The following is a 21,757-nucleotide window of genomic DNA, read 5'->3' on the forward strand; positions in this document are numbered from 1 at the left end:
CTGGCTTTCTAAAACATTCAGAGGATGGATCTAGGGAACCTGGCATGACAACAATGAGACCCTCAAAATGAGAAAAAAGGAAAAAAATGAGAGTCTCAAAAGGAGTCTCCAATGGAGAAGAGGTAATAATTTCAAAAAATACTAGCTGAAAATTTCCTTGAGATGAAGGAAGAATTCATCTAGTTTCGCGCTGTTTAAAGTAAAAAGTCTACGTAAAAAGTCCATATATTTCCAAAACTTGCTTGAAGAGAATACTGGCCCATGGTACTTGATAAAAACACAGACTGCTGAGCCCTAATCCAGATCTACCAATTCAGGATTTTCAGGGGAACAGGATAATGTCTATAAAAAAGCAACTCAAGATACTTTTTTTTTTTAAATTAAAGATCTTATTTATTTGAGAGAGAGAGAGAGAGAGCCACACAGAGGGAGCTAAGAGCTAAGAGCCACACAGAGCTAAGCAGGGAGCCCAATGCAAGGCTTGATCACTGGACCCTGAGCCAGAGCTGAAGGCAGATACTTAATCAGCTGAGCCACTCAGGTGCCCCAAGAGATTCTTATCATTAAGAAATTTGGGAAACAATGGACCTATTTTAAGCTCCTCAAACTTTAATGTGCATACAAATAAAGGTCTTACTAAAATGCAGATTCTCATTTAGTAGTTCAGTGCCTGCCCAGGGGCTTATATTTCCGACTATTTCCTTGGTAGTTCAGGGACCAAGAGTACTATTTCTTGCCATAGTTAAAGATAAGATGCTTCCCAATTCATTTTTTGGTGCATAACACTAACATCTGAAAAAGAAAAGGAAAAAATCTCTACATCAATCTCACTTAGAAAAATAGATGTAAAAATGTTAAATAAATCATTAGCAAGTTGAATCCAGCAATATATCAAAGAAACAACTTAGCCTCTGACCAAGCAGAAATTGTGCCAGGAATGCTAGGTTGGGCCAGTGTTGGGAAATCTATTCATTTAATCCATTATATCAACACATTGGTGAAAAAAATTAAACAGTGGTATCAACAGATCCTGAAAAAGGCATTTCAAAATAAATTACAAGACATTCCTAATAAAACTTCTAGGTAAAATAAAGTAGAAGGAAACTCTTTAAACATAAAAGACTGTTTAGCAAATATAACAACAAATATTATCCTAAATGGTAAAAATTCAGTCATCTTAATTTAAATTCAGAAACTATACAGAAATATCTGCTATCACCAATTTTAATTTAATATTGTCCTGGAAGGTAAAGGAAATTCAGTGAGACAAGAATATGCTAATGATGTGATTGAAAACTTAAAGAAATGCAAATAAAAAGAACAAGAATAAATAGGAAATTTAGTGAAATTACCAGCATACATACACATACTCTCTCTCTCTCTCTCTCTCTCTCTCACACACACACACACACACAGAGGCAAATACATATACACAGAAGACAGTGGGTTTTCCTTGATCTAGGATAAAGGAAGAAAAAGTGTTTCATTTAAAATAGAAATAAAGCCTACAAAATATATGGAAATAAATGTAACCAAAAGACTGGATCTATTTTAACTAAAATCATAAAATCTTTTTGAAAGGCATAAATAAGACCTGAATAAATGGAAAGGCATACCATGTTCTTGGATTAAAAAACTTAATATCAAAAATGTCAATTTTGCCAAAATTCAATAAATTCCACACAGTTTCAATTAGAATACTAATGCAGTTTGTGTGGTTTAATTTTTAAATTGAATTTAAAATATTAAAATTTAAATATGATTTCCCAAAGTGGATTTTTAAAAGCATGAAATGAGCATTCAGATGAACTGGCCTTACCAGGTATCAGAATATTTTATTCCTGATATAAGCTATATCATGGTGAGTAACAAATTAATTCCAAACCCTAGTGCCTTAATAAAACAAAAATTTATTTCCTACTCATACAACATGTACAAAATGATTGGGCAGTGGTCTGGGTTATATAGTCACTTGGGAATTCAAGGTAATTAAGACCTATCTTCTTATAGCTGTACCATTCAGGACTTGGCAGGAGAGAATACCTGGAGAAGTTTCCCCCCACCCGACACACACACACACACACACACACACACACACACACACGCTCTTCTATGCTTTGGTCTAGAAGTGACACACATCATTTTCACTCACAACCTATTGGCTAAATTAGTCACAAGGCTCTGCCTAATTGCAAGGAAGCTAGGCAAAGTAGATGATCATATGAATCAAATATGTATATATGCATATATACACGGTATTGCTATAGGAATAGACAAATGGGTTAGTAGGAAGGACGAGAATGTAACTATTAAATCACATTTGTAAATTTAATCTAGGACAAGGATAATGGTTTAATTCACTAGGAAAATGGATGAAGCTATCAAAACTGATTATATAAAAAAGTAAATACATAATGTAAAATAACAAACTGCAGGTGAATTAAAGATCTCACTGGAAAGAAAGAACGAACTGCCAAGAAAACCCAAGATATTTATACCAAAAAAAAAAAAAAAAGGCCAGGATTTTTGTAAGACTTTTTTAAACCAACACTTGAAAACCCACATGGTATTAAAGCAAATCAGACTACATAAAAATTGTTTAAGGTTTTATGACAAATTCAAGAAATAAATAATATAGCATTAGAAAAATACTTGAAATATTCATGACAGGGAAAGTGTTTATACCTATAATATACAAAGAGCTCTGAGAAAAAAAGTAACTGGAAAGCAATCCAACAGAAGAAAGTACAAGGCACGTGAAAAGACAGTTTATAGAAGGGGAAATCCACATAGCCAAAAAAAAAAAAAAAAATCTTAGAAACTCAGATTTTCTAGTAGTCCGGAAAATAAACACTACGTATTAGCAATGTTATAATATTTTACATATTTTAGAATGACAAAGCTAAATAGACCTCTAATACCCATTACTGGAAGCATCAATGCGAGATCCAGGGTGGAAGAGTAGTTCCCTTCCACAAGAAGGTTCCTCCTTTGCTACCCCTCAAAATAGGGCGTGCTGTGCTCTCCCAGGCATCACTGGAGTTTTCTCTTGGAGTTTAGGGGTGCCTGGTACTCCAGACAGGGCGAGGTGAGATTCACATAGATGCTGAAACTGCAGGTTTCAACAAAACCAAAGTGAACTAGCAAATTCCTCCACCTCGACCCCCAAACCTCGCCCCACGAGAGGACCCGATTTTAGCAGGGCATAAATCGGTACAATAAATTTCTAAGCCTGAAAGCGCTTCCTGCCAGAGACTAGGCTCGCTCCCCCCAGAGGCGCGCGAGCGGGCAGGACTCGTGCGCAAACGTCGCTCCCGGGAGGGTGCGGGCTTGCGCCACCCCGAGCCTCTGAGCTGAGCCACGCGACCCATCCCGACTCGCGCAGTTCTGAGTCCCCGCAGTGGAAAGAGGGAGGGCGCGAGGAGGGACAGGGGAATAGATGGTCCCCAGAAAGACTCGGAGGGTTCAGTTCTCCCGCAGAACAGTGTCTGTCTGTCTCCGGGCGCGCGGGCTGCAGGGCGTTCTACCCCCAGCCCTTCTGGGCTTCTCCAAAACGCTTCGCACCCACTGGCGAGCCTTTCCCACCGCCGCCCAGGGCCTGACAGCAGCTCGGCGGGGGGGGATGGCAGGGACTGGTGAGGGCTTGAAGCCCGCTGGGGAGCAGGGTGGGAGTGGGGCGAGAAGGGGGACACACCTGTCCTCCAGTCCCCCTGCAAACCTGGGAGGGGGAAGGGGAGGAGACCCGGTCGCCCCCGGCCCGGCTCTGGCGGGCAGGCCCGGGAGGCGCGGACCCCGAAGCTGCTGGGTCCCCGGGCGGTGGACGGCGGCCGCAGTGGGTGCTGGCAGAGAGCCCCAGAGGCGCGTCGGGGCGTCACACCGCTTATAGGTGGTTCGTGCGCGCACCGAGCTTTGCAGGCAGCCCTGAGCGGTCCCGGCTGCCTGCGCCGCGGGCTCAGCTACAGAGCTCCGGCGGCGCTTTGCGGGGACGGAGGGGCTCAGCCACCAGGGAGCCTGGGGAAGGTATCCCCAAAGCTTAGAGCGGATCATCGCTTCCCCAGGGGAATGGGTCCACCCAGAGAAAGGAACTAGGGATTTGGGGGGATGTTTCCTAAACACGATCTCAGGAAAGTTGTTTCCTGGACACCTGGAACTGGGCATCGCCATCTCTTCCTTCTTGGTAGCAACCAGAGCGAGCCCGTGGTACACTCGGGCTGGAGAGAGGCCCGTAGCGCAGCGCTGGCACGTCGCCCCCACACTTGCCCGACTCCCACAGCCACAGGCAGGCGCCTCTGCAGAGCTGTCGCAGCGCTCCGGGCTGCGCTCCCTTGAAGCCGCGTGTCCATCGCGGCAGGGCAGCTCGTCGGCGAATCGGTTCTGTGGTTCCAGGCCGACTCCGTCGGGCGCAATTACTCCGAGGCCCCCTAGCGCCCCCTCGCGGAGCGTGGCGCGCGTGGGGCGCCCGGCTTGAAGACTCCCACAGCAGGTAGCCGCGAAAGGCGGGGGGTGGCCGCGTGGGCGGGTGAGACGGTTGCCAGCCGCCCTGCGCGCGGGGACTGGCGAGTACGCAGCCCAGGTACTGCCCCTTCCCGGTGACGTCTCTGCGGAGGGTTATAAAAGCCTCGCGCGCAGCCTGCTGAGGTTCTGCTAACTCCCGAGCCCAGCACGACCCGAGCCAAAGAGGCGCCTGCGAAGCTGCAGGCGACGCCAGCGGCGGCAGCGCAGCGAAAGCAAAGGAAAAATCTCCAGCCGGACGCCCCAGAATCCCCGCCATGGAGCCAGAACTTTTACAGGTCGAGCTGTGACGAGCACCCTCCAGGTCGTCCCCAAGTCCTCCTGCAGAACAGGCTTTGCATTGCCCGCTGCAAGCAGGAGGACAGGAGTTGCAAGCAGCAGCAGCAGCAGCAGCAGCAGGTGCAGAAAGGCAGGGGTCTCCTGCTTCCTGGAACTGTGACCCGTGGAATTTCTTTCCTTTTTCCAGCCCCACGCAGTCGAGACGCTGTCTCCGGATTTCAGAACTCAAATGCTTCCTGATGCTTGGAAGTGGAGGAATTCAGAGCCATAAGAAGCAGACCGCGCATCTAGGAGCCTTTATCTTCTGAGCGCCAACTCTCCTGCTTGCAAGGAAAGGAGTTCTGCCCAGAGAGAGCCCGCAGACTTCCCGTGTTTAAGCAGGACTCTGACCCCAGCCTTCAGCTTCAGGGCCTGCTGCGAAGACGAAGTGTGTGCAGAGAGGAGGGCTCGACCATTTAGCAGAGCAATGGATAACGTCCTCCAGGTAGACTCAGACCTCTTCCCAAATATCTCCACCAACACCTCGGAGCCCAATCAGTTCGTGCAGCCAGCCTGGCAAATTGTCCTTTGGGCAGCTGCCTATACGGTCATCGTGGTGACCTCTGTCGTGGGCAACGTGGTGGTGATGTGGATCATCCTGGCCCACAAGAGAATGAGGACAGTGACTAACTACTTCCTGGTGAACCTGGCTTTCGCAGAGGCATCCATGGCTGCCTTCAACACAGTGGTGAACTTCACCTACGCTGTCCACAATGAGTGGTACTACGGCCTCTTCTACTGCAAGTTCCACAACTTCTTCCCCATCGCCGCTGTCTTCGCCAGCATCTACTCCATGACGGCTGTGGCCTTTGATAGGTGAGCTTGCCCTTTGTGCAAAAGGGAGAACATGTCCCTAGAGGGCCATGGCATGGCTGTGAGCTTCTGGGTTGCCCTGCACCTGGCTCCAGGTGGAGATTAGGCACCTGTACCCTGGGGTTTTTCCTGACAGCCACTGAATCAGTTGTTGATGGGGGGCTTTATCTTACCTCACCGTTTTCTTTCCTATTTCCTCTTTCCTTTGCTCCTTCTTTTCACTCGTTGCCAGTCTCCCTTTCTTCACACACCTCCTTTTTCCTTCACTTAATCCTATTTTCTTCACCCCTCCTGCAGTCATCTCCTTGACACTTTCCTTTCCACTCCTTTGCTTCTTTCCATATATCCTTCCTCTCCTTTACCCTGAAAGCCTGAAGGGGATACCCTGTCCCAGCTAAGGGGCTGGCCCCCTTGGTTGGGGCTTTGTGAATCCCTGCAAGCCTATTTTGCTAGGAGGCCTGTTGGTGCCTTCCAGTTTTAAGTATGCCTAAGCAAAATTTCTCATTTTTTCACTTTTTCCTGGAAATTCAGGGGCTTTCTGCTCCCACCTCAACTCTCCAATATTATTTGTATGTGAAGAGCATTTCATTCGAATCATAACCTACTCAGGGTTCTAATTTGTCTCTATCTTTGCTGCTGGGAGCTCTCATTCAGGAATGAAAGGCAGTTAGGCTGTTCTTCAGGAACTCTACAGATAGGGACCCAGGGAGCTTACCCAAGAGCTTTTCCAAATTTCTCTTGTCATGTAAGGTCAATGTTTTTCACCTGTCTGTATCCACAGAGAAACGTGCTTGGCAAAGGCGATTGAAATCTCTTTCCTTCCTGCAACCAACTAGGGTTTCAGAAGCCAATTGAAAATGAAAATATTGGCATTTTCAAACACTGGGGCTAGCATTCTGGAATGAATGGCTCCTCAGGTGGCAGGATGGAAAATTGATTATCGGAGCACAGCTTTATCTGTATTGACATTTTTGTGGGTGTTACAGATCTCTAATGTGTATATCTCTGTGTGCACAAGTATTAAGTGCTCACCTGGGATGTGGAAGTATGTTGAAAACACCTGCCACTGTGATTTTAAAATGGGTTCTTTCAATGGCTTTGCCAAGATCAGTGAATTATGAGAAACCCAAAAAAAGACCTAGGAGAAAAATCTCCTAAATAAATAAATAAATAAATAAATAAATAAATAAATTCCAACTACTAAACTCCTTTGGCATAAAGATTGTTTAGCATTTGCAATTGATTTGAGGTCTTTTTCAGCTTCTGTAGTCAATGAACACTTTTAAAATCTGAGACACGTTTCCAGCTTTGGGGGTGGTGTCAAAATGCTGATTTCTAAGTTCTATGTACATCTCCCTTTATGTAACTCTATGTGCTTGCTACATCGTGTGTAAAACAAGTTGTGGTGAATCAATTTATGCTTTAAATGTAGAAGGCAAACCAATTACTCAAAGTGGTAGGGAAATGAATTTTTTTGTAAATGTATTTCTTATGATACTTTAGTTTTAGATAACTGTTTGTTGAAAGTGAAGTATGCCTATAAATCTTTCTGCACGGACCTGCTCCTTTAACTGCACAGCAGACCCCTTAACTTTATAAAACCCAGAGCGTGATACATGACTGAATACATGTGCAGTGAAACCTGGTGTAACTTCAGCCTTGATGAACTATAAATTAGAAGGGAAGTTGGCATTTTCATTGCACTTGGGCGTTGTGTGAGCTCAAGGGAGACCTGTCAGTCAGTGTGTGCCTGAGCATTTAGTAGCTGATGGGGCTCCAGCTCTCTTGCTTTGGCTTACACAGAATTGTCACATTCCACAGCCATGCTCTGTCCCTTTGAACTTAGAAGGGTAGGGACAGGAGTCAGCGACAAAGTCTTTACTTCGGATTGGGTGGGGAGCCAGATTTCGGCAGCCTTGACCCTGGCATCTCAGGCTCCATTGTTCTTAATCTAGGCAAACCAGAGACAGGACCCTGACGCTGCACAACACCTGCTCAGTGAGGTCAGAGGAGTTCTGGTGCCAGACTGAGGGAATGACAGCAGCAAGAAATGTCCATAGGTCCCTAACGTACAGATACAGCCCAGGGAGATTACCAACGACATGCTTAAGGTTAGAATTCAGGATAGAGTTTGGGATTAGGCTCCAGGGCTTTGTCTCCAAATCCTTCCAGCGTTCCTTATATTTTTTTTCCTTGCCCAGCCTGGTGAGCACAGTGACTTGATCCCCCAGGCCCTCTGTAAGGTAGTTCCACTGCATTTGTGGTCATCCGTTCTCTCCCTAGAATGTTTTAGAAAGGAAAGGGGCTGTAAGCTCTCTCCATATGAATTATCTCTTTTCAGTGTAGATTTTAAGGAAATGGTAAATTACCTTTATGTATGTTCCTTGAATTTTTAACATCTAATCTCTGAGTCAAGTCTTAAAAAACAAAAGCAATATGGTTTTCCTGATCACAAAATTAAACCTGTTCATTGCAAAAACTTGGGAAATATGCAGAACATGGACACAAAGTACAATCAGCCATTACTTCACCATGCAAAAATAACACCTGTTAACATTTGAATTTCTCATTTATGACTACTATGCTACGTAATTGAGGTCAGAGTCTATATAATTTCACAGCTTACTTTTTTCCATTAATAGTAATGGAAAACATTAATAACATTTTCCCATATATTAAAAAGTCTTCAGTAACATAATCTTAATGGCTTCCTATTATTCCGTTACATGAATATGCTATTTTTACTTTAACCATCCCCCTACTGCTGGGCATTTAGGTGATTTCTAAATTTTTTTCACCTTATGGTTAATGCACCACTAAACATTTCTATATGATAATTTTGTTTTGCTTTCTTGATTATTTCCTTAGGATAGATTCCCAAAAGTGGAATTACTAGGTCAAATGAAATGAATTAAGAAGAAAAAGTCTTTTTCTCCCAATTTTAAGGGATTATAAACTCTGAGCAAAGCAAGGAATGTGTCTGTTCTGTCTTGTTTATCTCCTCAGCACAAGGCAGAGTGCCTGTCACCTAATGGTCACTACACATTTCTTAAATAAGTGAATGAATGATTAAAATAATACATCTTCCCAGAAGAACATTTGGAAAATACCTAAGATTGTAAAGAGAATCTGAAAAGTATCTACAGTCCCACTACTGACAGATAACCAGTTAAAATTCTGGAATGCCAGCTTATACTGGCTTTTTTCTATCTGTGTTATTTATGCCACAGATAGTTACACCTTTAAGGACAAATTTTGGATCAAAATAAAGCAGTTTCAATGATTGATTTTTGTTTCTTGTTTTATTCCTTAACATCATACCATGGGCGTTTTCCATGTCATGAAATATTTTGCAAAATAAGGTTTTTAATGGGTGCATTATATTGCATGGCTGCTCATTTATTTTTGCCATTCTTCTATTTTTAGATGTAAATTGTTTCCATTTTTAATAACTACAAGTATCCTAGACATAAATCTTTAAGAGTATTCCTTTTTCTCTCCTTAAAATAAACTCCTTGATGTGGAATTGCTAGGTCAAACTGTCTTGGTAAACTTTGCCAAATTTCCTTCCAGAACTGAGATATATACAGAAATGAAACCTTCAGCTACAGATTGTAGTACTAGTTTAATTATTTTCTGTTATCTTTCCATAGAGTGGGGAATGAGAAGAAGGAGGGGTTCTTCTTCTGAAGAAGGAATACTTATTTATTGAAGGCAATGGTTACCTAGAATAAAAAGGCTGCAGAAACAGGGGCATCTAGGTGGCTCAGCCAGAGCATCTGACTCTTGGTTTTGGCTCAGGCCCTGATCTTAGGGTCATGAGATCAAGCCTCATGTCTACTCCTGTGCTCAGTATGGAGTCTGCTTGAGCTTCTCTCCTTCTTGCTCTGCCCCTCCTTACCCCTAATTTCTCTCAAATAAATAAATAAATCTTTAGAAAAGAAAGAAAGGTTGCAGAGACAAATATACCTAAACAAACAAGTTCAAGCCTAACTCTAATTAAATTCCAAAAATTTCACTATTTGAAACTCTGTAATTTCTCCCACTTAAAATAAAATTTTTTTAAAAAATTTCCCTATTAGAAAAATTAAAAGGTGTGTGTGATGTTTCATAAAATTGGAAGTTGGAAGACATTGAAGTGACACATCCATTTTGCAGGGACCCATGATGGTTGCCAGTTCTATCAGAACAGCATCTAGGAAGGGAGGAAGGAGGACAATTCTGAAGCTCCACTAGAGGGATTGTAGAGGCAAAAGGCAGTCTGACATGGAAACAAACACACAGCTACAGGAGGCTCAAAGAAGCACTGGGCTGGTGACACTGCTTCTCTACCTGGAGGGGGCAGGTATAATTTCAGCTATTTGAAAGAAGATTGCTCACTCCTCATACTGGTTCTGGATCTTGTGTTTGAGTGAAAGGAAACATTTAAATTATTATGGTCTCTGAACAATATGAAATATCGTCAGGACCAAAAATACAGTTGCCCAGATATGTAACGGTTGAAGGCAAAAGAAATGGTTGAGAGCTCTCTGAGAGAGTAAAAGAGGAACCAAGAGCAAAGACATGCATAAATAATCAAAAACTTCCCACGGTTCTATGATGTCTGTCCCACTCTCCCAGTCACACTCCAAATTCAAATAGCCTGCTTCCCAGGTCTCCACTATACCTGCAGTCTGTCCCTGTACCCCATCTTGTTGGCTGGACATGGATTCCATTGTATATCTCAGGTCAGTTCTTCACAACCCAGAGGTCAGACATAGATTTTAGAATCCTTTGCACTAATTTATTTTTAAAAAAATTTTAAAGACTTATTTAGTTTTTTCATGAGAGACACACAGAGAGAGGCAGAGACATAGATAGAGGGAGAAGTAGGCTCCCCAGAGGGCACTTAATGGGGACTCGATCCCAGGATCCCGAGATCATGCCCTAAGACAGACACTCAACCACTGAGTCACCTAGGCATCCCCTTTGCACTAATTTAGATGAAACTTACAATCCATGACCAGACATCTCTATGGTACTGAGAATGGTCATTCACTAGAAGTTCATCTACCACAACTGACCCTGTCTTTTCAAATTTAGAACCTCAAGTGTCTAAGTTGACATGGATCAAAATTGAGCCTGTTACATCTTAGATGGGTCATTTAGGCTAGAGGACCTTTTCTGGAGAGGTTCAATGCCCATTTACTCTCTGGAGCTATCCCACTGCACTTGTCACATCCTGTCCCTTCTCCTGGGAACTTCCAGTGTCGTGATTGGTCAAGGACCTTGGTTTTAAAAAAAGAAAACAAACTGACAGAAGTATAGGTTCAACTGAAGGAAAGTGAATAGTAATTCTCAATGTAAATACATGTAGTAGGACCACAAGACTTCGTTACTACTACTGATGTTAAATTAGCAAATGGTGAATAAAGATCATGAGGGAGAAACACTCAGTTAAACTTGGACAAAGATCTTCAGTCCATCAAGGGATAATGCCACCTGGTATGGTGATGTTTCTTAATTCAAGGCCTCATGTCTTCCTTCAAAGGCCTTGTGCTATATTTTGAGGCAAATAAAACTGACTTAGAGATATCTACAATATAAGATGTTATGAGATGTTATTTTATATGGGTTGTACAGACAAATCCAATATGAGAGGGGAGGAGGAGGAACATTATGTCCCGCAGTGATTATCAAGGAAGACTCCAAAAGGCGGCATTTGACTTTGGCCTTGAAGATTAGATCGAATTTTTTAGAGAGGATGATAAAGGTAATATTCCAGGTAAAGGAAACTTTTTGGCAAAAGTGTGTAGGTAAAAAATTGCAAAGTGTTTGGGGAGAATGACTGGCTGACTCAATCGAAGTGAGTTCACGGGTAAATCAGGAAATGAATGGAGAGGTTGGTAGGAAGAAGATGGATACAGTTTTTGTTGGAGTTGATGTGAAAATATAATAATTAGTTGGAAATGCACAACAAACAACTTGAGATATGGGGCTAGAGACTCAGAAGCCAGGGATCAAAATGTAGATTTAGTAGCTTTCCAAACAGATGTCTTATTGGAGTTTGAAAGTAGAGAACATCTTTTTTACCTATACATGTTTCTAGAGAAGAGGCAAAGGCCAAATATTCATGAGAATGTCCTATCAATAAATAGGAGAAGAAAAAAAGAAGCAGAGAGTTACTGGAGAAATCAGGATATGTGGAGTGACAAAGGTTAAAAGAAGTAACTTGTGATTGGTTCTATTCATCAGTGTCATTAGAATCCAAAATATACCAGGGATTTCATGTTTTTAAACTCATCAGAAGACACTGGATATGGTAATTAGAAGACATTGGTCAGCTATGAAAGGTAGTACCAACAGAGTATGCTAAAGAGGGATAAAGTTAGATGGCAATGAGGGGAATGGCCTCTTCCTCACACATCCATCCATCCATTCCATCCATCCATCCACCCATCCATCCAACCATTACTGAGCACCTACCATATGCCAAATCCTGAGGCAGTAAAACATTGCTTTTGCCCTGTGCTCTCATCTTTGGGGATTGATAAACTCATAAATACTATTATAACCCAATATAATTAATACCATGCTGAGAGAGCTTGGAGGTAGAGGGAAGAACTACACAGATTGAGAAAGATTAATTGGTAAAAAGAAGAAAAGAAAGAGAAGAAGGGAGAGGTGGAGGAGAAAAGAAATAGCAAAGTACAGAGAAAACAATGTGGAGTTTGTATTTTTTTAATTAACTTCTAGAACACTGGACTGGAAATTATAAATGACTTATTAGTGTTTGTCACTTGGAAACTAGAAAAGAGATATCATTTAATAAAACTGATAGTTACCTTGTATTTGCATGCTCTCTGATCCATTGTCTCATCTAATCCTAAATACCAATGGGGATTCTGTTCCTGTCTTGGAAAGACTATTAGAAACAATTTATTTTAGCATCCTCCCACTCTGTACTCCCTCATAGCTTGGAGACCCATGCAATTTGCTTTCCTGTGCCTTAGATGTCTGCCTATGTACTCCCACTCAAGGTGGCTCTTGGATGCTATATCATCTAAGGCTGTCACTGAAGGCAGAAAAGTGATATAAGTCTTACTGTGCCAAAGAGGATATTAGAGACGCTTTAAATAATTTTCCACCCAAACAAAAACTCAACCCCACAACTTTCTAGATGGAGCCATTGTAAGAATATCAAATTCTGCTTAAATATTTTACTAATCTGTCTCACTTGTTAAACTCATTCCATTTGAATCATTATAAAATTATTCCTTTTGTTGAACTGAAATCTGCCTCTGATTATGGGCTACTCCTATGAACATAATTCCTCTTCTGTGTGGCAGTCTTTTAGATATGTCCCTCCAGAAGCTTCTCCATCCCTGGTTGACTGTTCATGGTTCCTTCATTTTTCCATCCTCCTTAGCCTCTACAGGCTATTCCTATTGTTAATAGTCCTCTAAACTGAGAGGCTAACTAATACCTGGAAGTGAACACTACCCTATTAGCATTCCTCAATCCAGCTTCACCTGCTGTAGGACTGGCATCCCACCTGGTGATTTTGTTCTCTTAGACTTAGCACAAGTACCATCTCCACTAAGCCTTCATGTCTCGATGAAGTATCCTTCTTACCTATTCCCATATTATTTATACAATTGTCTGTAACATCTTGGTCTCTCCCACACCTCCCTGCCCATTAGATTACATTACAAGCACCGTGAAAACAGGATGCTTTATCCCTGTTCCCAGCAGCTATCCAGTTGTCTGACCCAGAGTAGGTATTCATTACAATGTGTAAATAGTGGTTGACTTGACTGTACCTCTATTCTACATAAACCAAAATCTGAAAACCAACCCAGTACATCAGACAGACATGAAAGCACATCTACAATGCTATGCCTTGAAGCAAAAGAAAAATTGGGTCAAATACATGCCCACCATGGAGTTTTGCTACACTATAGAACACTTGGTTCAGAACCCTCCTTCTAGAATAACTATGTGTTTTAATTCACACTTGCCTTGTCCATGCTTCACTTAACTGGGTCGGATTCCTGACCCACACTGAGTCCCCAACAGATGTTGCACCCGAGGAGAACACTTCTAATCAAGGGAGGTGTTTATCATTTCTCCCTTACCCCCAATCTTTCTAGGAATACTGGAAACTCAGATATTTCATGATCCTCCTATGGACCAACTGTTGTCAACTCTCTAGCTTTTTCTCCAATACCTCTACTGGCAACAGGAAGTGCACCCTCTGTTGTACTTATCCTCCCTGGGTCAGGACAAGCAGAAGCCTACCCTCCATCAAGCACTCCAAGTCCTGTAACCACAGTAATTGTCTGAATATATAGTCCATACTATATTCAAATACCACAGACACAAAAAAATTCCAGCAGAGCATCCAAGAAAGTTACTGACCTGGAGAACAGACTGAAGAATTGGTTTCCATTACCCAAACCTCCTCTCTTGCCACCTTGAGAAGCTATGATTCCAATTCCTGGAAGGGGAGATATGAGATTCTATAGATAATGAATCCCCAGGGATGAAAAGATGTCCTTAAGACATAAATCTCAGCTTGAGTATTAATGCAACACAGGAAGCTCTAGGAAATTTGTCTAAGCAACCCTGGGCCTGATGCCGTGCTCCTGTCTTTTATAATTCTTTACTTGATCTACTTCCTAATTCAGCTTTATCACTGTATTTAATATTTAGGACTCTCTGTGGAGTGCCTTGCATATCTTTTGTATAAGAATGTCTTTTAATAACCTTACAGCTAACCTTTGATAATGGAGTTTACCATAGAAGAGACCACAGGCAGCGGTCCCAGCAGTGTTTCTACCATTAGCTATGCAAATGTAGGTAAGACACTTAACCTCTCTGGACCTCAGTTTCCTCAACTGATAAAAAGATATAATAAAAGTTACCTCATAGAGTATTGTTGCAAGGAGAGAGAGTAAGGGAAAAGTATGGAAATGTATGGGAAATTGCTGATTCATTGCCTGAGATCCAGTAAGAACTCAGCTAATGGTTATGTTATGATCTATAATAAACCTTGACACACCATTATACCCATTCTGCACACCCATTCCTGTTTCAGCTACTCTTGAATTCCTTCTACATCAAGTACAACAGGATGGAGATGCCTGTGTAGCTCAGTGGTCTGCCTTTGGCTCAGGCCGTGATCGCGGGGTCCTGGGATCCCGTCCTGCATTGGGCTCCCTGCGAGGACCCTGCTTCTCCCTCTGTGTCTCTGCCTCTCACAGTATGTCTCTCATGAATAAATAAATAAATCTTAAAATATATATATAACAGGATGAAACATTTATATCCCTGCCACTCCTCTAAATTATAGTTTAAAATCCTCCTAATTGCGACAGCAAACCTCTTGTCAGGTGCTTTCCAGCATCCTTCCAATCTATGGAGATACACACTCTACCAAAAGTCTGGCATTTGGATATTGTATATCACAGTCCAGGAAAACTAAATCATTTTCATTTATACCATCTCCAGAACCATACATTCATTCACTTCCCATATCCTGTATGTTGTAAAGTCACCACCCTCGGAGCATTATTTGAGTGTTTAATGTCTGAGGGTCATAGCAAAAATGTGTAAGGGAGAAATGCCCGAGGATATTAGCAAAACACTCTTAACAGCTGCATGGGTTTTACTTGATATTCAGTTTGTTAAAGTTGTTTCTTTTGCCTTTGAACACATCTTATAAATCTTTTAATTTTTGTTGTAAGTCTAGTTAAAGTGTCAAACATTCATTTTCTCTTGTCCTTTGACTAATATTCAGTTAGCTCTTAAACATGAGATGGAGTTCTACCTCCTAAATTTTTTAACATTTTCAAACTCAGTGAGAGGATCTCATCATGTATTTCCAATTAGTCAGAAATTTTTCTGACTTAAAAAGCTTAAAAATCAAATAATCTTAAAAATGTAAACAGCACATAAAGTTAATAATTAAATCCCCTTAAATATTTCAAATTTAATATATCTGGTTTTCTTAAAACTTCAAATCCCCTAAAATGACTTAAAATAGGAGAAACAAAATCTTTCTCAGGACCCATAGTTCTGGTAAACCTAGTAAATCAAACCTTCTAAATTTAGCATATTAAATTCTCTTAAAGCATTCCAACCTCCTAAGAATTAAATTTACAACTTAAGTAAATGAGGTTCTTATGAGCTTCTGAATATTGACTATGAAATTAATTTGTTAAATCTTCCTAAGCATTTCAATTAAAATTACAAATCTGGTAAGTCAAATTCTCTAACATATCAGATTCTCATTTCCAATATATTATAAACAAATCACACACAAATCACATATACCAATCATAAAACTCACTGCTACTTTTTACCTAGAAGCACCATTTCTTCATTGTCAATTGAATTTTACAAAATGCCTTTCCAGGGTTACAAAGTGACACAAGCAGATGGCATAATCATCTTGCCCATGGGGCCCTTGAGGTTCTGGAATCAGAGTCAAGTTGAAATTTGGAACCAGGGTGTGTCCTTCAGGACCCCAAAGCCCTGAGCCCTTCTCATGGTGGAGCTCTGCCTTTTCCATGTCCACGGGACCCACCTACACCTTGCCACTGGAATCAAACAGTCCCAATGTGCCCCACATCTCCCTGGCTTTCTTCAAGTGTTACCCTTCTCCAATTTTCATCTTAAATTTTATCTTCTGAATTACATCGATAGAATCACGCAGAGCCCCATCCTTCCCCAAATTGTATCCAACCACTTTGCTACTTGAGTAGAATTAGCTGCATTCCATACCCTCTTATGTTTTTACCTTCTTATAGACCTTCATCCCAGACTAGCTCGTTCCCACGGATAAAGTGACCAAAAAATCACCATCTGTCCTAGGTCTTTCAATTTTTTTTGAGACTTTGAGGTCATGAAAAATATGTGCCAGGATTTTTCTGGTTTTATCCTGTTTCTTCATTGAATCATCAAAAATGGAAGAGTAGTACTTCTTGGTTTTGACCAACTCAGGGTCTCAGCATGTTTCAGATCAATGTCCAGAGACATGTGTGCATCCTTTGTAGAAGGTCTACAGAGCAGCTTCTATGCCTCTTGGCGCAAAGTCTTCAGTGCCAGGGCCTTTCTTCTTGGATCCTGGAAGATATCTGACACCGTTGAGTCCTCCAACTGCATCACGAGATGTTCTTTCTTCAGATCTTCTGGGTTTTCCCCATGAGGACAGACTCTCATGACTTTTTTATAGCACCAGAAGTGCTGAGTTCCTTTCCCTTCCCTTCCTTCTCAGCATCCTAGATTTCAGATCATGAAAAGTAAGTGATGTTCTGTTCTTATAGCTTAATTTAGTGCCCTAAACCATATATGGACTGACAAGCAACCATCTTCACAAATCACACTGCCCGAGCTCCTACAGGAAGGGTGAACAGTCATGCTAGCTATCCCTCTGCTCTGTCAAAGAGTATAACTGAGACACCAATTTTGAAAAGTCTCAGGTGCACATTTAGTGGTATTTGGGAAGATGAGAAGCATAAGCTTAAATTCTCATCTTGTATGATTTATCAATTAATTTTATTCTGGAGAAATGTCCTTTTGGATCATTAATATGCTCTTATAAGAGGATTTCCTGATTCTGAAAATGTTTAAACAAAAGAAAACTCCACAAACAGCTGAAATACCTCCCAAATAGTCCCAGAGTGTCAGAGGGGACTTTAGAATGCTTGAATTCATGATGGGAACTCAAAAGGAAGCAGTCCTGGGGGTGACATGCAACTAGTTAGCTCAACAACTTAAGTGGGCTCTCCAAAGAGACACTTAGACAATAATCTAGAAACCCTCTGACCAAATCCTTACTGGGGCATCACTTAAATTTGTTTCCAAAGATCAGTTCCTTTCTCTTTCCAGCTGGCATGATGAAGGGCTTAGAAGTTAATATGTTAAAGACTCAGCTAGACTATGAGCCAGATCACAGCCATCATGGATTTCAATGGTCCAATGAAGACACTGCCAGCCTAAAACTAAGCAAAATGAAAAGAAGGTATCCTCTTCCCTTTCTGGCCATTTCCCTCATTAATGCTCTAACCAGCCCAAGTCTGCATTAAGGCACTCCCCGGTTCTGCCTCACAAGTGCATGGTCCCAAATTACTGCTCTGTTTTCTTCACAGCCCAATCTAATTTAGTAAATTGAGTTGAATCAAGAGAAGAGTAGCCAATTAAAATCACACCAAGGTGAGAATGATCTAGGCTTCTACCTTCCAAGTCCCATTTGTATTTTAAAATAGGAATGTGTCCATTCTGATTACCTATTTCTTTCAGTTACTGCCTCATAAGCAGGAAATAGTGTAGAAAGCCAAGACAAGTAGTCTTGGGGACTGAGTCAATATGAGATGCAAAGCATGTTGGGATTTAGGTACTTCATGGTGCCCAGAGTTTGGCTTTCACAACATGGCCCCATGTGCCTACCAAGGAGACTTCTGGGAAACATAAGGGCCTGTTATCATGAGCCCAGATTGCTGCTGACAGACCTTCTCCTGCCATTATCGGACTGTCTCAGTCCCGAGGTGCCTGTGAACTCTGCATTTGTGTTTAGGTTGTGAAACGAGGGTGAATTTCCTTCTGTTCTTCATGCTTCTTCATAAGTCACTAATTCTCTTTGACAAATATGTAGTGTTTTTTTATAGCTTGGATATTGTCATCAGAAGGGACTTTGAGTCACAGTCCCCGCCAGTCCTAAGAGTCTGGTAGGTTGGGGTTAAGGGCAGCAGTGCAATGAAGTCCTGTTTAGGTGGCCAGGGCTGATCCTTTACCTCTCCAGCATCTTCAACAATGGATCCGGGCTGTTTACAAATCCTGGGGTGAGGACAGTTTCCAAGAGCTGAGCTTTCTGCTAATGTCTGTCTGGACCCACACTTCATCTAGAAGCCCACATCCTTTTTTCTTTGTCTGTCTTTCCTTTCTCCTTTTCTGTCTACACTTGGGTCAAAAATTTATTACTCCATTTCCTCCTGAGTCCCCCCCAGCATTTTGAAAATAGCATGGCTTCTCTAAATATTATTGCCTGGAAATTATTGCCTGATTCTTATCCAATTCTTAGGAATTATTTCAGTACAGGAATTTTTGCCAATTTATAGGATATTTTACATAATTATATTCCTATGGCACATACAATTTATTTCTTTTTTAAAGATTTTATTTATTTGAGAGAGAGGGAGCGAAAGAGAGCATAAGTGGAGGCAGGGGCAAAAGGAGAGGGAGAAGTAAAGAAGCAGCCTCCCCCTGAGCAGGGATTCTGGGAGGGACTCTGGGATAATGACCAGAGCCAAAAGCAGACACTTAACTACTTAACTACACTTTAACTACTGAACCACCCAGGCCACCCAGCCACCATATACAATTTTAAAAATTTAACATAATAAAGAAACATTTCATGTAATTAAGTGTTCTTCGAAAAGATCATGCTTCGTGGTTACAAAGTATCATAATTTAAATAACATCTCATCCTGAGACCTTTCAATTGTTTCTAGATTTTTTTTTTAAGATTTTATTTATTTATTCATGAGAAACACAGAAAGAGAGACAGAGACAGAGACACAGGCAGAGGGAGAAGCAGGCTCCATGCAGGGAGCCCGACATGGGACTCGATCCCAGGTCTCCAGGATCACACCCTGGGTGGAAGGCAGCGCTAAACTGCAGAGCCACCTGGGCTGCCTTGTTTCTAGCTTTTGCTATAATATATCATTCGTGTGATCAATACGCTCTGGCTACTCTGGCACGTGTGTACGTGACTATGAGGATAAATTCTCGGAGGAAAAGTCTGTTCAGAGTGTTGGACATTTAAAGGCTTTGGCTTCATTCTGCTTACTTGGTCTTCAGAAAGCTTTAGCAATTTAGCAACATGATCAGAATATGTACATTCATTGTAGGAAAGTGTTCCTTCATATTCCTAACAATTTCAGAAACATCTTTTCCAATTTAAAAGATTTAAAATGTTATTTATGTTTGCATTTCTTACTAATGAGATTGAATATTTGTGTATATGTATTATTCCTTTATTTTTTTTTAATTTTTATTTATTTATGATAGTCACACAGAGAGAGAGGGAGAGGCAGAGACACAGGCAGAGGGAGAAGCAGGCTCCATGCACTGGGAGCCCGACATGGGATTCGATCCCAGGTCTCCAGGATCGCGCCCTGGGCCAAAGGCAGGCGCCAAACCACTGCGCCACCCAGGGATCCCCTGTATTATTCCTTTATATCTTGCTTTTTCGTGAAAGCATTTTTTTCTATTCATGACCCTAGGACATTTTAAAATTTAAATCCTTATTTTTAAGTTACCTATTGCATTGCAGGAACTGTGTTAAGGATACAACCTTTTTTGATTGTCAAATGCTGCAAATAGTTTTTTGCACTCCTGGTTACAATTTTAATTTCCTTTTCAGTGACTATCTTAGTTAATTTTTTTTTTTTTTTTTTGTAGTTACATCCATCCACCTTTTCCTTTATGGCTTCTCACTTTGGTGTTATGCTTAGAGAAGACTTTTCTCTGTTCAAAAGTAAATAAATATGCATAAACAATTTCATTTGCTTTTATAGTTAGGAGATTTTTCCTTAAGTCTTTAATTCATAAGTAATTTATTTTAGATTATATCTAATTTTTGTAAATGCCATATATGTTTATACTGCTGTCTATATACCATTATCCATCCTGATAAATTCTGGATTCATTATTTAAAATCCTCCTATTGAAAAGTCCTAATGGAATTTTTATTGGAGATGTGGTAAATGTGTTAAATTTAGAAATAAACTTTATTTATTTATTTTTTTTTTTAGAAATAAACTTTAGAAAGAATTGTTAGCATATCAAGATGTTTTGTCAATATATAAACATGAGGCGTACTCTATGTATTCATGGCTATATGTTTTCATCTATAATTTTTTATATTATTCATATAATCATTCACATTCTTTAAGCATTTAAAAAATTAATGTTTTTGCTTGCTAATGGAAATGCAATCATTTCCCTATATTTTTTTCTAATGGGTTATTGTCAGTATATTCAAAAGCTTTTGATATTTTTTTGTAAACACTTTGAACCAGATATCTTAAATGAACCCTGTATAGAAGTTCTAATGTTTTTCTTGTCACTTTTCTCAGATTTCCCCAATAATCATATAAACCTATAAATCTTTATGTTTAATTTTATATCCAGTATCTATATCTGTCTTTTTTATTATATCTTTCAGAACAATTTTAATTGAAACTGGTAACAGGAAGCATCTTTTCTTACCCTTGACTTTCAAGGAATGTTTCTCTTAATATTACTGTTAAGTATGTTGGCTATTGGTTTAAGTCAGAAGTTTAAAAATTATATCATTCAGTTCTTAGTTTATGAAAAGAGTTAATCAGATGATCTAGATATTAATTATCCAGTTGTCCTTTCGGCATCCATCAATACTTTCTTTTCTGTTGCCTAATTTCTTAGTTTCTAACATTTGTAGAACTCCTAGAATAAAGAGTACTTGGTCTTAGACTTTGTTCTATTAGCACACTGCTAGATTTGCTTGCTAATAATTTATTTACATTTTTCCATCTTTGCTATAATGTACAACTATCATTCCATTTTTTGGTACTGCCTTTTCAAGTTTGGGCTTCAGGGATATAGGAAATAAGCATTTTCTGAAATTTATTATGCTTTCTGAAATAAATGAACTTTGGTGAGAAGCTTTTTTTCCAGTCAATTTCCTGGAAGATGTTACTTCCCTCTCTTTTCTCTGTTTAGCCATTGCACAGTAGTACAGGTCATTTCACAGGCCCCCCAGGTGAAGCAAAAGAAAAAAGAAATAACCCAATAGGTTATTGATTCAGAAAACGAGTGGGAGTGAGGTCTACACAGTAGTTTGCAGGTTTTACCCTCCCAGTTTAGGAGTCTTGCCAGCCAATGACTTAATCACAGGGAAAGAACCCCAGCCACACACTTCTTGTGAGGATGATCAATGCAAAAGCCAGCCCTAAGGAACAGGGAAGAGCCTGGCAGTGGTTCTCTTCTGTGCACTGAAGCTCCTTAGCCAGAAGAAGAGGCTGAGCCTCAATGCTCATCTTTTTTCAGGCACCATACACAGTATCCCAGGAGAGATACATCCTTGTGG

The 21,757-nt window shown here is 40.8% G+C and overlaps 1 protein-coding gene across 1 annotated transcript in view; it reads left to right on the forward strand.

Moving 5' to 3' along the window:
- The first annotated feature begins 4,540 nt into the window (after positions 1-4,540).
- TACR1 (tachykinin receptor 1) overlaps positions 4,541-21,757 on the forward strand; it is a 143,773-nt gene continuing 126,556 nt past the window's right edge. Inside the window, exon 1 of the mRNA XM_025453716.3 lies at positions 4,541-5,646. Within this exon, the coding sequence (XP_025309501.1) occupies positions 5,258-5,646 (389 nt within the window). The 5' untranslated portion in view covers positions 4,541-5,257. The remainder of the gene's footprint in view (positions 5,647-21,757) is intronic.

The sequence above is a fragment of the Canis lupus genome, chromosome 17 (assembly GCF_003254725.2).
Source record: "Canis lupus dingo isolate Sandy chromosome 17, ASM325472v2, whole genome shotgun sequence".
Taxonomy (NCBI): Eukaryota; Metazoa; Chordata; class Mammalia; order Carnivora; family Canidae; genus Canis; species Canis lupus.